At 41.9% G+C, this 19,447-nt stretch overlaps 1 protein-coding gene across 1 annotated transcript; it reads right to left on the bottom strand.

Annotated features, from left to right (window-relative positions):
• Positions 1–355: 355 nt before the first annotated feature.
• On the bottom strand, positions 356–18,314 carry LOC101487918 (kinesin-1 heavy chain). Its single transcript, XM_004572287.3, has 26 exons — positions 17,953–18,314; positions 16,921–17,008; positions 16,771–16,844; positions 16,553–16,657; positions 16,429–16,477; positions 16,295–16,350; positions 15,774–15,861; positions 13,935–14,059; positions 13,322–13,426; positions 11,207–11,352; positions 10,762–10,910; positions 10,110–10,309; positions 9,297–9,365; positions 8,775–8,981; positions 8,536–8,679; positions 7,610–7,798; positions 7,305–7,422; positions 5,666–5,721; positions 5,480–5,589; positions 5,295–5,396; positions 5,141–5,201; positions 4,160–4,231; positions 3,423–3,527; positions 3,108–3,321; positions 2,424–2,541; positions 356–2,018 (listed from the first exon to the last, which is right to left on the bottom strand). The coding sequence occupies exons 1-26, from the start codon at positions 18,076–18,078 to the stop codon at positions 2,012–2,014; spliced, it is 2,883 nt and encodes a 960-aa protein (XP_004572344.1). The 5' UTR covers positions 18,079–18,314; the 3' UTR covers positions 356–2,011.
• Positions 18,315–19,447: the final 1,133 nt, after the last annotated feature.

Raw genomic sequence — 19,447 nt, 5'->3', positions numbered from 1 at the left:
GCTCATCAAAGTCCTCCTTTCACCTTTTCAACACTCGTCATATGTTAGCACATTTCCATCTCTATTCTTAATCATGCTGCACATACTCAATCTCTGTCTGCAGCCAATCACAAGTCCCTTTCTCCTTCCTCAGCGTCCAGTCTCACATACAACTCAGTATAAGCTTTTTCCTTTGCTACCGCTCACTTTAATAGGTGCCCCCCCTCCCCCATATACTCCTGTGTAGTTTATTCATCTCCTCAACTGTGTGTTATACTTGTATAACTATGCATGTGACAAATAAAGAACCTTGAACTTGAACTAACCCCCCCTCCATTGAGTTATCCCGATGGTACAGGAAATAAAGTCACCAAGCAAGCTTTCAAATTAAAGTTTATTAATAATTATTAATATATACATTTGAAAACTGCAGTGGAAGCTGAACCCAGCACTGTAGTAACAGATTCATTTAATAAAATGTTAAATGTTTAAGGGACAAAAAACTGCTGCTTCAGCATCATCGTTATTAGCTTGTTAAGCTATCACACCAAAATATGACAGCAGTTCCAGATTGATTTTATTGAGGTATCTTTACAATAATAACAATTACACATAGGCAGATCATTCTCTGTTCTATAATGCTAGACACGGTCATGCTTTATGCTTATGCCATTTCTGCCCTCTGCTGTCTCCAGCAAAAGGTGCTGCAATGCAGCAGTGCAACTTCAGTGACATAAACTAAGACACAGTCGTGAAAAAGAAAGTTTTCACAGTAGTCTGTGCAGTCCAGTGAAAAACTCAGTACACCCCACAATTCAGTAGCTCGTATAACCTCCTTAAGCAGCATTAACTTGCAGTAATTGTTTTCTGTATAACTTTACATCATGTGAGAATTTTGGCCAACACAACTTTACATTGCTTCAGTTTGTTGAGTTTTGAACTGAATTTATGCATAAGGACATTTCAATCAGGTTGAGGTCTGGACTGTCACTGAGCCAAAACAACACCTTTTCTTTTTTTCAGCCATTGTCCTGTTGCATGACCCAATTTCAGCCAAGCTTAAGCTGTTGGACAGATGGTCTCACACTTGGCCTCATCTACCCAGAGAAGTCATGCAGTTCCTTCAGATACAACTTTGCAAACCTAAATCATGCTGCCATCTTCCTTTCCAATAGATGAGACTTTCTCCTGGCAACCTTTCCAAACAAGTCATACTTGTGCAGTCATTTCCTAATCATCCTGTCATGAACGTTAGCATTTAGCATGCTAAGAGACGTAGCTCTTGGCGGGGTTTTTTTTGTTTTTCAGATTTTCCAAAAACTCCACAATCTGACCTTGGGGTGAATTTCTGGTGATTTTCCCCTGGGAAAACTGTGGAACATTATTAAAACACATCCGAATGTTCCAGACTAGCAAACTGGCAAAACATCTGTTTCATAGAGGCGCTCACACTTGCTGATGATCTGTTAATCAAGTGCATTTGATTAGCAGCACCTGGCTACTATGTGCCCTCGTAAATCCTATGGGAACAGTAAGAGTGGACTGCACAGAGTCCTGTCAAAACTTCCTTTTTCCTATGAGTACAACTAAAGTGGGGGGTTTTTTGCCTTCAAAAGTTTTTGTGACATCTGTGAATTGCACATGTCACATTTTAACCAATCAATAAGTCAACAAACAGACGAAAGAATCAAGGCCTTCGTTCAGCCTTGTTTTCATCTCTGCTCTCATGCTGAGGTGGCCATCAAGGTCTGATACTGTATGTACATGCATGTTGGCACAATGTAAAATATTATCTGTGCCTGGGAAAAGGAAACACACCAGCCTGTCATAATAAAAGTGGATTTTGCAGGACACTATTACACGTTATGAGTGCTTACAGAGCTTAAAAGAGCAGCTTTGCAGCTTATGCTGCGCTTATGTACAGTAAATAAATACACATTTAGACATTGGAAGAATAGTGCAACGATTCAGCTGATGGATGTCCACGTCAGTCTGCTTCTTTGGTTTTGTATCTGAGTGAGTATTAGTACCATCAGGGACTGTGAGGGGGAGAAATTTTGACAACAATTAATAATGAAGTCCATAAACTTGTGGATAGATGCAAAAGAATGAATGAGAAAAGAAACATGAATCATCTTAGAGTTGATAAGTTGGTCATCACTGGCTTGTCACGTTTTTGTGTCCCCCTTTCTACAAGACTGAATTAATCAATTTTCAATATGATTAATTTATCTCTATCAACAGGATACGTATCAGAGGCTTTTAAGGCAGCTGTAATTGAGCCATTATTCAAAAAGCCTTTACTTGGCCCATCTGTCTTAGCTAATTATAAACTGGGAGGCCATCTTCAGACAGAGGTTACTCAAAGTATTAGGATTAAGCAAACATGAACGCTAATTCATAAACCTGGGACTGCAGGGAAACAGGGTGCATGTTTTTCTTGCCTGTTATTGCCTCCTCCTCCCTTAATGCCGGTAGGGTGGTTGTTCTGGATGAGGTTGGACCTGTTGACACTGAAGTTTATGGGAGCCCCTGGCAGCTGACCAGGTCTGATAGGCTTGGCTGGATTGGACACAGCGAAACAATAACAATCATTTACAGAGGGAAGGTTAATGGCCCACTGATATTTTTAAAAAACCCAAACACTAATTTCTTTCTGTTTGAGAATCAGATGAGAACATTAATAAAATACTGACGTATATGCATCATTTTAGTGATAAAGCTAGGCGGCTGTTAGCCTAGCTTTATCACTTTAGTGCTAAAGCTAGCTGGCTGTTAGCCTAGGTTAGCATAAAAATAAAAAACACTGATCAATGATTAGCCTGATCCTGTCCAAAACAACAAAAAAACTACAAAACGTACAAAACCTACTATAATAATCATAGTGTTATATATATGTTCCCTGGTCCCAAACTCCGCCTAGATTTGTTAGTCAATCTGGATGAAATTTATTATATAATCTGCCCAGGGTACCAGGATTATCAACATCTATATAGCTTTTGAGAATTATTTTTATAATGTGTCATACCTGATCTCAAAACAAACAGCAAGATTACATCAAGCTTAGCTAACTGCTACCTTTTAGTCTGGTAAAAGACGTCGCTTTTTAAAACAGTGGTGCCACCTACCTATCTGTGCTGACCCTCTCCTGCCCATGTTTTTAGGCTTGGCGGCATCCTTAATGCGCTCCACCTCCTGTTGGTAGCGTTTACGGTCATGGGCTGCATTCTCTTTGGCTTCCTTTAGGGCGGTCTCCAGGGCTTTGACCCGTTCAGCGGTGGCCCGCAGGCGCTTCTCCATCTTTGGGATTTCGCTGCGTAGGTCATTGTTGTCCCGTACCAGCTGTGGAATTTAAAACAGAAGAGAAAAAATAGAGCTTTTAACCTTGAGATGCCAGTTTGAGTGGGAGACACTCGTCTCACTTTGTTTGCATCTATTTCTACCTGCTTGTGAACTCTGGTTAGCTGCTCCAGGTTGTTCTCCAGGAAGCTGATCTTTTGCTTCTGGGCAGCGCTGCTCTCTGTGTCCTCTGAGTCCATCTGAGCATTCTGTCCAAGCACAGCAAACAACTTTGTTATCTATGTAATTTATTTTGTTGCTTTCAGTTTTTCAAATCCGTGTCAAAGTGAAAAATAATTCTGTAACCAAAGAGCCCTGATCCAGATAATCCCATCTGTGCCTAAATGTGGTGATAAGTAGCAGTTTTTGGATGAGTACAGCAGCATAATATATTCTCTGTGTGCTCCAGGAAGCACTGCTCTGCCTTTGTCTCATCAAGCTTCCGCTGGAAGGCAGGAGATGAGCAGCACTGAGGGCCCAGGTCCCTAAATTACAGCTGCTACCTTTGAAGAATCAGATGGCCTACTTATTGCAGACACTTTCTGTTGTGTTCCCTGGATTCATTAAAATTTCATTAAGGATGCAGATTTAATGGGAGTGTTGCCGGTGCATGAGCGAAATATGGAGCTGTTTGACTCACTCCAGGTAAACGTCGTGGTCGAGGCAAGAAGAGCTCATGTGATATTGTGTAAGACAGGAGTCTTAACAGATGACAAATCAGATCACAAGATGGCAATTACTGTGATGATCCACCATGGCAACATTCAGGGAATGGGAGGTTACATATCTGCTCCGAGAGCTGAAATGTGTTCCATCACAGAAACACTTTGAGGACTTGTACCTTTTTTAATCTTGTGGATAAGTCTTGGACAAAGAGCCTTCTCAGGTTGTGAAGTGTCTGCAGCTCCCGTGCCTAACACAAGACAAGAAAGACAGGTTTGCAAAGAATAACGGTGACAAGAAATCGCCCTCCAAACTCATGTCACAATGTATCATTTGCTGCTGGCAACAAATCTGGGTTATATCTGGGCTAGTGAGCCATAAAAATAATAGTGAGGCTGTACTGAGATGTCACATCATGTCAGTTCATACCTAATTATTGCTCCCAAAAATTACATCTTTGAGCACCACTACTCTTTGTGCAAAAATACATGAATGTGGCAAGAGGTCACATGATTAAAGCTGATTAAAGGAAACTAATTACACCAATTTCACTAGAAAGGCTTTCCATAATCCATCAAATCCATCCATCTATCCATTCATCCACCCACCCATAGACACCCATTCATACTCACAGTCACACCAGAAGTGACCATATTTGCTAATGCTAGCTGAATGTTAAAAATGTTACTGTTTTTCCTCTTACCTCTGTTGTATTGGTGGAGATCGAAATCTCCATAGCAAATGGCCTGGTAAATGGCCTGTATTTGTATAGCGCTTTACTAGTCCCTAAGGACCCCAAAGCGCTTTACACATTCAGTCATCCACCCATACATACACTGGTGATGGCAGGTCCATTGTAGCCACAGCCACCCTGGGGCGCACTGACAGAGGGGAGGCTGCCGGACGCTGGCGCCACCGGGCCCTCTGACCACCACCAGTAGGCAACGGGTGAAGTGTCTTGCCCAAGGACACAACGACTGTCCGAGCCGGGGCTCAAACCGGCAACCTTCCGATTACAAGGTGAACTCCAAACTCTTGAGCCACAATCGCCCAGCAACATACTACTGCTAACAGCTACTTACATAAGAGGTTTGTTGTGTAGTGGGTGAACTCATTTTCTAAGCAAATACAGATTTCAAAACTTGTGGCAATAACTGACCACAGTTTCCTCCAGTCCCTTCAGGTCCTGTCTGGCCTGCTCCCTCCTGTCCTGCTGCACCCTGCAGCACATGAAACAAGCATTAATAAGACTGGAAAACAGTTCTGCTAAACAAGTGTGCATTTTCCTGTTAAATAAACGCGAGAGATGTTACGTGAGCTCTTCCAGCTGGCGGCTCTTTTCCTGGTCAGCAGCCTTGAGCTTCTCATGCTCCACTCTGAGCCTCTCCTGCTCCAGCATGATCTGCTGGTTCAGACTGCACAGAGGTCAGGGATAAAATCAGCCGAGTCATGTAAGTTTCGCTCAAAGAGACAAGCGTTAGGTGATGTGGTGTCTTACTCCTGCAGCTCAGTGATAAGCTTCTCCTTGGCGTCAAGCTCATCTCTCAGGCTGCTGATCTGCCTTTGATGGGCCTCTCTGTGAGTCTGGATCTGCTTCTCCACAGCTTCCTGAAGACACGGAAAAAAACAGCTAGTCACTGCATGAGATGAGGTGGGCAATCACACTTTGTACGTGTTACAGTACCTTGACTTCATTTGCAGACTGGATCTCGTTCTCTTTCTCCATGGCATTAACCTTCTCTGGAAGGAGAAGAAATGATCCATGTTATTGGGAACAACTGGGATATAACAATGGATCTTCTTTAGTTTCTTATGGCACAAACAAGTACAAACAGTATTTTTCTTAAGCTTGCCACGTCATGTAAACCCTTTTCATAGTTTACTGGAAACAAGATTTAAAGGAGAAACAGGTATTACTTGACATGACTTTCAGGGAAATCCATAAACACAGATACTTCTTTGAACGTTCAATGCTAATAATCAATACTTATGACTTATTCAAGTTTAGTTTTACAAATTCAGGTTTAAAACAATAAAAATGTCATGGTCCCTGGATCTTGGACCCAGGATTTTAAGTTTCTTTATGGTTTTAAGGATACCTTTAAGTTTGCCCTTTATTATATTCTCAGTTTGTAGGATTCTAGTTCACCTTCTTGCTTATTAAATCTATATCTTTTGTGATCCCTTTGTTCCCCCAGTGACGTTCCCGTGTCTGTCTAGTCTTTCTGTGTTCTGTCTCTGTGTTTAATCTTCTATCCCTGTGTTAGTTTGGCATGTCATAGTCTGGGTCTCAGTGTGTATGCTTGTTCCTGTTTTATTGTGATAGTCTTGTGTCAAGTTTAACTTCCCTTGTCTTGTTATTCCTGATTTGTTCCCACTTTGTTTCCCATCTGTTTCCTCTCCCTTCATTACCTGCTGTGTATCAATTGTCTGAGTTTCCCCCTTGCTCTTTGTCACATTGTCCCTCTTGCCGTGGGTCCCTGTGAGTTCCATGTTTCCAAAGAGATTTTCCTAGTTAATAAGTTCTATTATTATTCTGCACCTTGGTTCCTATGAAGCCACCAGTAAAACTACCGTTAAGGTTGAGTTCTGTTCTCTGTGTCCTGTATTTGGGACCTGCCTGCTGCACCGCGATGCACAACAAAAAATGTATCCAAATATTTTTCACATGTGAGTTGTCACAAAGAATTAAGACAGCTGTGAAGACAAAAGGGGTCAAGGTGCACCTAATGAAGTGGCCGGTACATATAATAAATACATTTTTAAAGAAATGTGGATTTTACCCTATCTGACTGGTCAATAGCCCTAAAACACCAGAGAAGATTAAATCCTTTTATTCAGGGTTGTTTCCAAGACTTTATTTTTTAAAATCAGTGTGTGAGACTTTGTTTTAAGGTCACCATTGCACCACTGTACCCACTTGCTTTAGCTTTTATGTCCTAAAACATTTGAGTCACTATACAGCAGGGGTGGGCAATCTCAGTCCACGAGGGTCGGTGTCCCTGCAGGTTTTAGATCTCACCTTGGGTCAACACACCTGAATCACATGATTAGTTCGTTACCAGGCCTCTGGAGAACTTCAGGACATGTCGAGGAGCTAATTTAGCCATTTAAATCAGCTGTGTTGGTTCGAGGACACATCTAAAACCTGCAGGGACACCGGCCCTCGTGGACTGAGATTGCCCACCCCTGCTATACAGACAACTATTAGTTAGTTTAAGGACCTCTTACAGCAGTTTCACTGCCTTCTCCACAACAAACCTTTAGCCAAACAGGGCTCCTTGTGCAAAAACAGAATGGAGAGCAGAGAGTGTGTTGCTCACCCTGGGCCCTGGTCCTGACTATTTCCTCACTGAGAGAGTCCACATTCTCTTCCAGCTGTCTTTTCTTCTGCTCCACATTCTGGAGGGACTCCGTCAGGGACTTGATTTTGGCTTCTTGCTAAACAACGACCGGCCAACGAAAGACATGAAAAGGACTCATACAAATTAAATGACAGTTCTTTTAGGCCAGACCCAATTGTTAGGCCCCATTGTTATTGATATAGAACCACATAATCTGACATCTTAACTATATGTCACTATGGCGACAGCATCTGAGATGGCAGCAGTTGTTAAGCAGCTGTTACCTGGGAGATGCGGAGCTGACAGGCAGTCAGCTCGCTCTCAGTCTCGTCCAGCTTCTGGGTGCTCTCGGTCTGTGTGCTCTCCAGCAGCTTGCTGCGCTTCACCATGGTCTTCACCTCTGACTTCATCTTGCTGATGTAGAGACGGGCCACAGTGAACTCTTCGTCAATGAGACCACTGCTCTCCTGTTGCTGAGGACGTGAGAGAACATTACGTAGGTCAAAGACATTCCTCAGACTCAGTCCCACTCAGACCATCCATGGAGTTTAAAATAGATTAGGAGTTTATCAAAATTTCTTGAAGAGCATGCAGTTGGAGATACACTGGAAACCAGTGGAAACAAACCAAGATGCTCACAATTCCTATTAAAACTAGACAACAAACTGATTGACTGTCGTCTGATCATGCAGAACATTAGTCTGCTGAAGCGTTTTCTGTGAGCATATTTGTGCTTTTACCAGTTTTACATTTGAATCAATCAATTTCACACTGTTGGTTCAACCAAATCTGTTTTACCAATTTTTTAAGGACTATTGAAAGTCATTATCTGCAGAAATTCAACACTCATAGTTTAGTTTCTGTTTCTTATTTTTCAAGATTGGGTGCTTTTCTTTTTTTGTGATAATAAAGGTTGATTTGAAGTTCTACTTTGGCAGGAACTTTATCAAGGTTCATGTTCTACATTTTCTGACTGAATCCACTAAATAAATTGAATGAGAGATACATCCACAGTGGAATTAAGTGCTTGCAACCAGCCTATGCAAAACCATCCTCATTTTCAGCAAGGATCACCTGAATACCTGATGATGTTGATAGTTCTTAGACCACAAGTTGTTAGCTTGTGGTCTAAAGCACTGTTATTTCATAGTTTTAACCCAAATGTCACTTTTCTGAATATGAAACAGTGTATCAGAGCCAAACTGGGAACCTTGATGTCATTGCTTCCCACAGCGATGCCTATTTCAGCCAGGTCTTTGAGTAATGATGACATCATCTCAGTGACCCTCTTTTTCTGGTGGTTGGTCATCTCCTTCAATTTCTGAAGCTCTGAGTCAATGGAGGCCAAGGAGCTCTAGTGGTGGACGATAACACACATCACAAAGCATCTAGGATTAGGATTAGTGTTTTTACTTCCAGCAAATTCCCCCAAAGCTTCAAGCTGCTCACCGATTTCTCGTTCAGCTCCTCACTGAGAGCCTCAAACTCTTTGGTTTTGTTTTCAACTTCCTGACTCTTCTGGTCGTAGTTGACAGCCAGCTCCTCCAGGGCCTGCAGCACTTCCTTCACTTCCTCCTTGGAGGCTTCATTCTCCGCCAGCAGCCGGTTCAGCTCCGTCTGCAACGTGTGGTGGTCACGGCGAGAGGATGCTAATAGCTAGGAGAGGTAAATGATGCTCAGTGATGCTCTCCTATGGTCAGGTTTGAAAGTATGTTAAAAAATGTATCAACAGCAGGGACTACAAAACAGATTTGTGAACAGTGAAGAAAAATGTGCTCAATCTGGTGAGGCTCCTGTGCTTGCTAAGGGTGAGTTACAGTTTGACCTCTCCTGCAGGGCTACTAATGGTCTGCAATCAGCTGTCACACCAGGTTTATGCTAACAGGAGTGCCTAGGGGGATTTGGAACAGCGGGAAGGCACAGGGGAAGGAAGAAAGGAAAGAAAGGAAGGCAAGGCGGATGCAGTGTCACCTCCTCCTGATCCAACATCTGCTGCTTCAGCGTCTCCACCAACTGAGACTGCTGGTTGATCTCATCGTCCTACAGGAAAGGCAGAGGAAAAGAGAAATCCAGTAATGTTTCATTCACATAATTCTCCTGCCAAAGAGCAATACTGAACAGCAACCAGTTGCACCACCTGCTGGTCAAAAGAAATAAGTTCACCACAATTAATTAGAAGACGAATGTTGGTTTTCACATAAATATATTCTCTTTATTCCAATATCAAGAATGAATTTACATTATTAAAACAAAAGAGAAAGATGAAGTGAAGATATTGTGAAATTTCATGTGACAGGAATTGTGAAACCTTTCATAGTTTTCATCCTGCTCTCACAAAGTCAAAGTACTACCGAAATAGATTCAGTGTTCTAGTTTTTACTGTCATCCTGCTGGAGATTAATAGCATGTCTTGCCTGAGGTAATGTCTATTTAAATATGTTAAAAAATCTGTCAGTTGCTACTGCATTGCACTTTATCTGCATGTTCTAATATATACATATATATACACATACATATATACACATACATATATACATACATACATACATACATACTTACATACATACATACTTACATACATACATACACATACATATATATACACATTCATATATATATATACATACATATATACACATACATATACATACATACATACATACATATATACACATACATATATATACACATACATACATACATACATACATACATACATGTATATATACACGTACACACACACACACACACACACACACACACATACATACGTTGTTTCGTTACCTTGTCGTCCAGCTCTTTGTAGAGCTTGGCCATTTCCGCCTCGTACTTCTCTTTCTCTGCATCTGTGAGTTTGACTCCTGGCAGGGAGCTCAGGGCAGGTTTGGGTGGCGTCTTGTCATTGTGGTGGGTGCTCTCCAGGGCCTGGACTTCTTCTTTGGCCTTTTCTTTGTCAAACTGCTCATCCGCTGGCACACTCTCTCCTGCAGGGAGCAGCAGAAAGATGATATAAGAAGGTCTGTTTCCACCCTAAATAGCTCCCCATCAGAGAAAATATTATGACTGCACACACAGGAATCCTTTTTTTAACAGGTTCTTAATACAAAAAAAAGAAAGGAAAACTAGTCAAAATTAACGAGCCTTCATGTGTAGCATTAGTGCAGGACAGGCATGGTCTTGCATATTTTTCCGGGGGACTGTTTGTCGTTATTAAATATAGAAACAAGGAGCTCTTTCTTTAAAAGCCTCCTGTTAGGATCCATGTGCAGCTCAACTCTAATTGCTAAACACAAGGACACAAGATTTAACCTTGTTATGAACATATCCATACTAACATTAAACACATAAAAACAATGATCATATGTCTGCAAACTCCTCTGCCTCTGCTTTAATGACCCACACATAACCCACACATAATACAGCCTGTGGCCCTCACCGCTCCTCCAGCGGTTCAGCTCATTCTCAAGCCAGGTGACTGTGTTTCTCAGTGTCTTGTTCTTCTCCTTCTCTTTCTCCCATTTGCTCTTCCACTGCTCTGCTGTCAGTTCCACATTCATAGTCACTTGGTTCTTGATGGTCTTTGCTCTGGTGAGACACAGAGGTGAGAAAGTGGTAGCGGTCTGTTTTGAATACTAACAGCACACAGTTGAGCCTGGTTTCACCGCAGAGCCAGCTCAGAGGTCGGTGTTTCTGAGCTTAAGTCGGTGCCCTGTCTTTATGGAGTCAGACACCAAACCTATGGATCATTCATATTTATGACTCTAGACCACAGTCTTCTTTGCCTCTAATCTTTTAATATTAAAACGTAGCTATTTGTGGAACACCTTTCAGTTCAGTAACATCATTTGTACAGATGTGATGACAGGTTTGTGTCTACGTACCTCTGTCCAAAAAGCAATGTAGTCCTGGTCTCTGCATCATTGTAAGCCGAAGGTGAGCAGCAAATGACCATAGTTGTCCGACAGTTCCCTCCCAGGGAATCCTGCAGGATTCTGGTCATCTTACTGTCTCTGTATGGTATGTAGGACTAGGTGGATTGAGAGGGACCATATGTCGCATTATATGATAATTCTGCATGTCACAAACAGCATTTACAACAGTGAAGCCTGTTGTGATGAAATGTAACTGAGCAATTTAAATTAAGGACTGCAGTCCACTATCATGCACTTACAAAATATAATATACTCAATTTGTAACATTTTAGCAATATAAAAACCCTCTATGGAGGCTCCTGAGCAGTAGGCCGATGGTTCATCTCAGGGTTCCTAGAGCTTTGAAATAGGTGCAACTCCTGGGATATTCAGGGTGGCTTAGATCAGGTCTTATGATAAATCTATGGTATGTAAAATGTATTCAGGTTCTATAATGCCGTCCTACAATAAAAAGAAACAGTAAATATTTAAAAAATGTCTCCAGCTGCAGGCTGATGTTCCTATTTTTGCACACAAGATTGTTCCACAGTATTGCAAGTCCTTTAACCTAAACAGCTACACAGGTGGTTTGCACTCTGATGATTTCACAACTTTTCATAAATATACACCTTTGCCTTCACATTTTAGCATGCTGTGCTCATCTTTAGCATAAGTTTTTGAGGTCCAATCTGGTCTGATAGTCCCCCCAGAACTGGAAATAGTCATAGTAATAACCAAGAAAATGGAGATATGATGTGATCAGTAGATCAACATCTATCTTGCACACATTACATGGTGATATGCACATTTATCCAGTGTGTTAAGTGTTTAAGGCGCAGACATCAGCAGAAACAGTACAACAAATTCTTCGAATTCAGCGATCTGCCTTCATCTCACCCTGTCCCTGTCTTCCTCTTCTGTCACACCAACTCTCTGCATGTCATAAAACACTACATCCATGAATCTTCTTTGTTGTCCTCATTTTTTCCTCCTGCCTTGCAGCTCAATATTCAACATCCTTCATATCCACTCTCCCTTCTCTGAACATATCAAAACCACCTCACCCTTGCCTCTATAACTGTCTCCAAACCGCTCATTTTTACTGTCTCCGATGAACTCATTTCTAATCTGGTCCAGTCTGGTCACTGCCAGTGGAAGTCTTAGCATCTTCAGCTCTACCTCTCCTGTTTTTTTTTTTGTTAGCCACCGTCTTTAAACCATACATAATGGCAGGTCTAACTTTCATCTCGTAATTTTTCCCTTTCACTCTTGCTGCCGTCCTTCTGTCAAATCATCCCAACGCTCATCTCCACCCACTCCACCCTGCTTACACTCTCTTCTTCACCTCTCTTGTGCACTGTCTGTTGCTTTGGATGGTTTAAGGTATTTAAACTACCTCTGCTCCACCTTCTTATTCACACACATGCATTCTGTCATGCTTTTACTGGATTTCTTTATGCATGCTCAATCATTTAGGTAAGTAAATCCCAGAAGGTTGATTCTGTTCATCTGGACGGAGCGTTTCCAGTGGGAGAAACGTTTCATCGCTCATCCAAGTGACTTCCTCAGTCTCAGCTGACTGCAGGTTTCCCCAACCTTATAAAGAGCACATTGCACAATGACTGAAACTAGCACCACTGGATGAACAACGCTACGTCCAGATGAACAGAATCAACATTTTGGGATTTACTGGATTTCATTCCTCTTCTCTCCAGAGCATACCTCCACCTCTCCAGGCTCTCATCCACCTGCTCTCTTTTGTCACCACAGATCCAAATGTCCTGTGTAAACATAATGGTTCACAGAGACACCTGCCTGGCCTCTTCTGTCAGCCTGTCCATGACCACCGCAAACAAGAAGCCGTTAAGAGCTAATGTAATCCCACCCCACTTCACAGCTCTGTCACCATGCTCATGCAAATATAACTTATGGGATCAAAATATCTAATGAACGAATCAGCACATTTGTGATAATAAACTCACTTCAGCCTCTCCTTTTTACGAATTTCATTTATAAACTTTGAATCACATTTTGGAGTGGCAGTAATTCTAACGCTTCACCAAGCAGAGTCGCAAACTGTCTCACCGAGCCTTCTGCCAGAGCTGAGATGACAATTCCCAGTGCAGACAGGGACTTGTTAATCATCTTGGCTTCATCCAGCACTGTACCCTCTGCTCCAGTTTTACCCACCTTTGAAACACAAAAACAGCACAATTGTCATAGTGAAGCTGAAAACTGTGTCACATAACAGATGCTCAGAACCTTTTTCTTTTAACAAGATCAGCTTAGTAAAAGAAAGTTGACAAAGCATGTCAATGGCTTTCCCGGGGTTTAGCGCTATGACTGGTCTGTTAACATTTTACACTTTACTGATGGAAGATTGCTCTAGTTTCCCCCCTGAACTGAAGTGGCAGCACGATAGCATCATTAAACTTTTATCATACCGATCCATTTAATACAGACACACTTTGCCACTAGGGAAAAGGTAAATGAGAGTAAAAGAGCTGTTTCCACCCTGAGTTTTAAATCAGGCCTGGTTTCTACTCTATTAATAAACAACTACTTAAAAGCTACTCTTTAGCTGGTTCAAGTCAGAGGCGGGCTCTTGAAATTGGGAAAAAACACATTTGCAGAGGTTATGAAGATGAGAGAGGTCAGAGAGGAGGAGGAGGAGGAGGAGGAGTACTGAGGATCATACTTTTTCACTCCCAGCCAGATCGACGAGGTACAGCTTGCCGGTTAATTTCTGTTCAGTCTTACTGTTTTCCTGCTTGATGTTGATGAGGAAGATGCTGTGACTCCTGGAGCTGTGCTCATTCATGTCTGAATGTACATGTGGGCACACAAACAAAAAAACAGTTATTACTGATTATATTATTCTAGGTTTGCACGCTATAAAAATAATGGCCCATTGAAGTGTTTTTTCTGAGGGATTACCAAGGTAAAAGAATGAGACTTAACCAGACTAGAATACATAAAAACTCCAGCTGCGACTAACACAGGTAGCTGTAGCTGACTGGTATCTAAAAGGCCTCACATCTTCTAACACCTCTTGACTGTCCATATGCTGTTCTTGCCTTTTTAATGGAATTATTGAACATAGAATATGTCCTGCTGAGTGGAAAGATAAATGGAAATGGACTGGTATTTTTAAACCTGCAGGCACAGGGAGGATATGCAAACTCCAAAGTCCAAAACCAATCCTTGACATCTGGAATGGTGGTATAGTGGTGAGCACAGCTGCCTTCCCAGCAGATCAGCATCTCCTTTAATCTTCATGTCACAGCGTTAAATTAGGAGATCACACAGGACCTTCCGACTGTGTTATCCTGCTGATCTCAGGTAGAGCAAAAACGTTTGTTGTGGTGGCTGCAGATCAGGAGGCAGAGCAGGTCATCGACTAATCAGAAGACTGGTGGTTGCTCCAGTCTGCATGTCAAAGTATCATTGAGCAAGATACTGAAGTTGCTCACTGGTGCTTCCATTGGAGTATGAATGTTACATAGAAAGCAGAAACAAGTGCTGGTGTGAACTGTTGTAGAAATGCATTATGTAAGAACCAGTCTGTTACCATCACAGTGGCTCTATGCATGGACCTGCATGCAACCAAAGTCTGACTAGATACAAACAGTCAGCTTCCAGCTTCCAGGACCAAAAATGTTGTCCCATGCTTACAGATTCTGTATGTGTCAAGAATCGCTGTGTGGCGGGCAGGAGTTGGACCCAAAATGCAGGCTCTCAGACACGAGGGGTGAATGCAAAATCACAGCGACATGGAACAGAGGGAGATTCCGACATAAATACACAGAAGGTAATGAGTGAGGTGGGAACACACGGGGAGCACAGCTGAGGACAATTATGCATAACAAGACAGGGAGGGCACAGAGCTGAAAATACTAACCCAAGATGCGGACCTTAAACGTAACACACGAAGAACAGAGACACAGACAGGAGGGGAGAGAGAGCATGGGGAGAGCACATGAAGAAATACACGAAGGGAAGAGGAAAACACGGAACACAAGGAGTGGGAGCAAAACACAATAACTCACATCACTATATAAGACAGTCACACAGAGGGAGACACAGAAGGCAACAACACAGGGGGAACACATGGGCAGAGAAGACTAAACAGAACAGAGGGCACAGAGAAACATGAGGGGCAGGGGATCAAAACCTAGGAACCATAGAATAAATCACAAATGAACTTGACATAATACAGAAACACAGGAAAACTAAGAACGCTGGGTCAAATGACCCAGGATCCTGACAGTATGTTCATATGCAGATGTCTGTTTACAGAAATTATAATTTTCCAACAAACTTAACTGATGCCATAATGGGATCCATTTAATTCAGAAAATAAGTGCATAATTAAGTCAGCTCAGCTTCAGTTTAAATCGTGTACCCATGGTTAGAAAGAACCTGACTTTAATGTGTTTTTCACAGATGTCTTCTTGGCTCAGCTTTTGGGAGTGTGGCAACAGTCAGGAGACTCAGTGAGGATGAACCCATGAGAGGCCGCAATGTACGAACTCACTTGTGACAGCCACGCTTCGGTTATTTTTGCCTTCGTCTATGGCTTCCATGACCTCGTCAGGAGTGCAGACAAAACGCTCGGTACAGCCCTGGGGACACATGAACATCACAAGGAAATATTATTCTCAGTAGCCCCACAGCAGGACTGGTTTATAGAGACACATTTATTAGCTGAAGGGACCGTGACACGCTAACAGTCTCCACTGGATATTTATGAAAGGAGAGCTAGTGCTTCATGGTCTCAGTAGCTTTTGTATCTCCTTGGATTTCTTCATGCAGTCATGGTCTATGCGACTTATAGCTGAATGCCAAATGAAATACAATGATCTGTAAAGCCTTCTTACCCTTTATACATAAAACCCTGTAGGTAAGCTATCACATTAGCATCATTGTTTTGCTCTGTTGTTCATAACTAATGCATTAGAACCAGCAGGGAGAAGTTTGTGACTGTATGACTGCAGACTTTGAGTTTAATCAGAAACAATGTTGTGCCTTGAAAATGAAGCACTCAGTCTGTCTTACCTTGACATATGGGACCCTGTTCTTGTCCTCATGTACAGGAAGGTTGGTCTTTGACACTGTGGAGGAAAATGAAAGCAAAGAATGAATCATGGTCTCTGTAACAGGGTCTGACTGATGATGAGCCCCGTACATACCATCCAACAAGTCCCTAATTTTGTCCAAATAGATTTCAAAATATGAAACCTGCAAAACAAAAGCGCACAGTGAGACTTTATCAGATCTTTTCATGTGCGCCTGCCTCGTTGCTCAGCTACATACTTTGATGTGGAACTCCAGGTTCTCATCCATGGAATAAATGTAGTTAAAGATGTCTTGCACAATTCGAGGAATGATTCCCATCATTTCAGGGTCATGAAGCTTCCCCTTCAGGACATGATGATAAAAGTAAGACAGCACAGAATCTCAGGCTTTTCCTGGCTATTTTTAATATGTTTGACCAGTAGCAAAAAAAAGCAACAGCTGATACTTCATAGTACCTCCATTGTGTGTGTTTTGCCTGAAGATGTCTGCCCATAAGCAAAGATGGTCCCGTTGTATCCCTCCAAAACATCTGTACAAAGAAGTAACACATTTAGGATTGGGGTTTGGCTTTGTATTTCATGAACAGATTCCAATGCACAGCTTACCTTTGACTATCTTCTGAGCCACAGCATTATAAAACTCCTCCTGAGTTGTCTTGGACTGGAACACACGGTCAAAGTAGTATGGTTTGCCCTTTAAACAAGAGGTGGAAGCAGTGAGAAATAGTAAAGTATACCATCAAGAATTTAGAGTTTGCTGCACAACAGCAGCCCTACTTTTTCATGCTCACTGCACAATCTTTTTTCCCACTGTTTTCTACTTTTAGTTTGTGTTTGTAATATTTTATCCACTGTTCTTAGTGTCTCTCTTTTAGTCTTGTTTTACTTTGAAGGTCAGCTCTTTGGGGGTATTGCTTTGCTTTGATTTCCTGTCTTTATTTATTTCCCACCCATGCATTTACATAAGCCTGTATTACTGTTTTCTCCTCATGCCATCTTTGAGTCATCTGCTTCTAGATCAGTGTCCCCCCCTGGGTTTTCTGGTTTGAGATTTTAATTTTTCTTTCTTTGAAATTTTCTTTGTTGAACATGTTTGTTATATTTAGCAAATTATTTATATTTAATATATGCTTTGTTACTTCCTCCTCTGCCTTCAGGGTGTCCTCAGCTGAGGCACTTTAAGAGCATCAGATTAAAAACATAAGATACTTGATGTGACACAGCTCAAGTGTGTTCGCAAGTTACTAAACAAGTGGGATATGTTTCTAAACTATTTTACTACAGTGAGGAACATTTTGGGGGATGGCTGTGGTTTGGCAGGTTGAGCAGGTCATTTACTAATTGGAAGGTTGGTGGGGTACGAATGTTAAAAAGCACTTAGACATTAAAGAAAGTGAATGTTCATGTTCAACTGCTCCGAAGCAGTCACATCAGCCAGTCACACTGCAGCAACTCAGTGCAGGCATGGTGAAGATGACCTGTTCAAGTTGATTTAAGTGGCTTGCATTAGCCTTAATTAGCCACTGTTAGTGCCTCCAAAATCAGCATTTCCAACCCAAAATATAGAACGATGTAAAAAAAACAACAATTTCAGTTAATAAAATGTGAAAAGGTCTGCTTACTGTTTCGCACACTCACCATCAGCACACAGTCGTCCCCCTTAAACTTGGGTATGTACTGGTCTCCGCGGGCCACCTCAGCGCTGTTCAGCGGCCTGAAACGGCACACCACCTTGATGGTGCACTCCGCCGCCGCGTCCCCCATCCTCGCCGCAGTGGATGAATGGATGGATGAAGCGCTCAGAGAACAAAAATGTGGTGCTGCTGAAGTTGTCTGTCGCTCGGCTCAGAGACTTTCCCCGCAAAAAGAAGTCAAAAGTAAAAACTGTAAAACATACATTCATTTGTGTTTCTATTCAACACTTTTCAGCGAAAGCTGACAATAAAAGTCGGCTAGAAGAAACCTAACAGCATGCTCGCTTCGGGCGCAGCATTGATGAAAAAGCCTCTTTGCAGAGCAGGGCTGAACTAAAAAACGATTAGAGCACATGACACATGAACAGAAGCGTCACATTGCTGCTCATGATCTGCGACGCTGTTGACCACCCGACGGTCAGAAGTCACGTTTAAGTACTGAGTAGCTTCAGGTATTTTAAAAGAAAGAAGGTACATTTATACTGTAGGGAATTTGAAGTAGGAACTCTGGGTATTTTACAAGAATATATATCTCACAAGAAAGAAAGACAAGTGACAGTGTGCACTTTTTTATATAAGTGCTGTGGATATAAAAAGTAAACACACCCGTGTTACAATGCCAGATTTTTGTGCTGTTAAAAAATTAGACCACAATAAAAAGAGAGCGCGATGAGGAAGATGATCCCATTGCTGATGAGGACTGAGATGAATGTATCAGTGAGAATTGTGAGTATGATACCATGAATGAGGACGAATTGGAGAAGTTGTTGAAGATGAGACTGAAGACATCAGACTTCATTCCCCTCTTATAGAGCAGTTACCTAGAAGACACTCTGCAAGAATATTAACAGGCTTGGTACTTAAACCTCTGAGACAGATGTTACAGGAAGCTGCTCTGTCAAGTTTACCAAAGAGAAGCTTGGAAGTGAGACTGCTCTGAGACTGCTCTGTGCAAAAAAAAAATGAAGAAGCAGAGAGGACGCTGTGAGCAAATTCCAAGGATACTAAATCCTCAGCTTTTTAGCCCTTTAAGAGGCAGTGAAACAGACACAAACTACAGAGAGTGTGCACCGTTAAACTCAGCCCTCAGCTCCTCCTCAAACAATAGATTCTGAGAGAGACCTTTTAAGTGCCTAATGTGAGTTATTAACAGCTACTCAGTTAAACAGTCTTGTTTGCAGGAATGGAAAACTGTGATTCCCTTACATGGTTGGCAGGCTATATTCTTGTGCCAGGGCCTGTTTTTACATATATAAACATGCACTTTAAAATACTGACAGCTGTTCTTTGCTTCTCTACTGGGCTACATTTGCTTTTTCTGCATCTGTCTCAGTAGGTACTGATGTAAATAAGCAGGGTTTTAAAGGCAAGTGTATCATATTTGATACATGAGTTTTTGAGACCATCCAAAAAAGACTAAATTAATAGCACAATATATT

Source organism: Maylandia zebra, linkage group LG9 (assembly GCF_041146795.1).
Source record: "Maylandia zebra isolate NMK-2024a linkage group LG9, Mzebra_GT3a, whole genome shotgun sequence".
Classification (NCBI taxonomy): domain Eukaryota; kingdom Metazoa; phylum Chordata; class Actinopteri; order Cichliformes; family Cichlidae; genus Maylandia; species Maylandia zebra.
The sequence above is the reverse complement of the archived record's forward strand: the minus strand, read 5'-3'. Positions and strand labels throughout refer to the sequence as shown.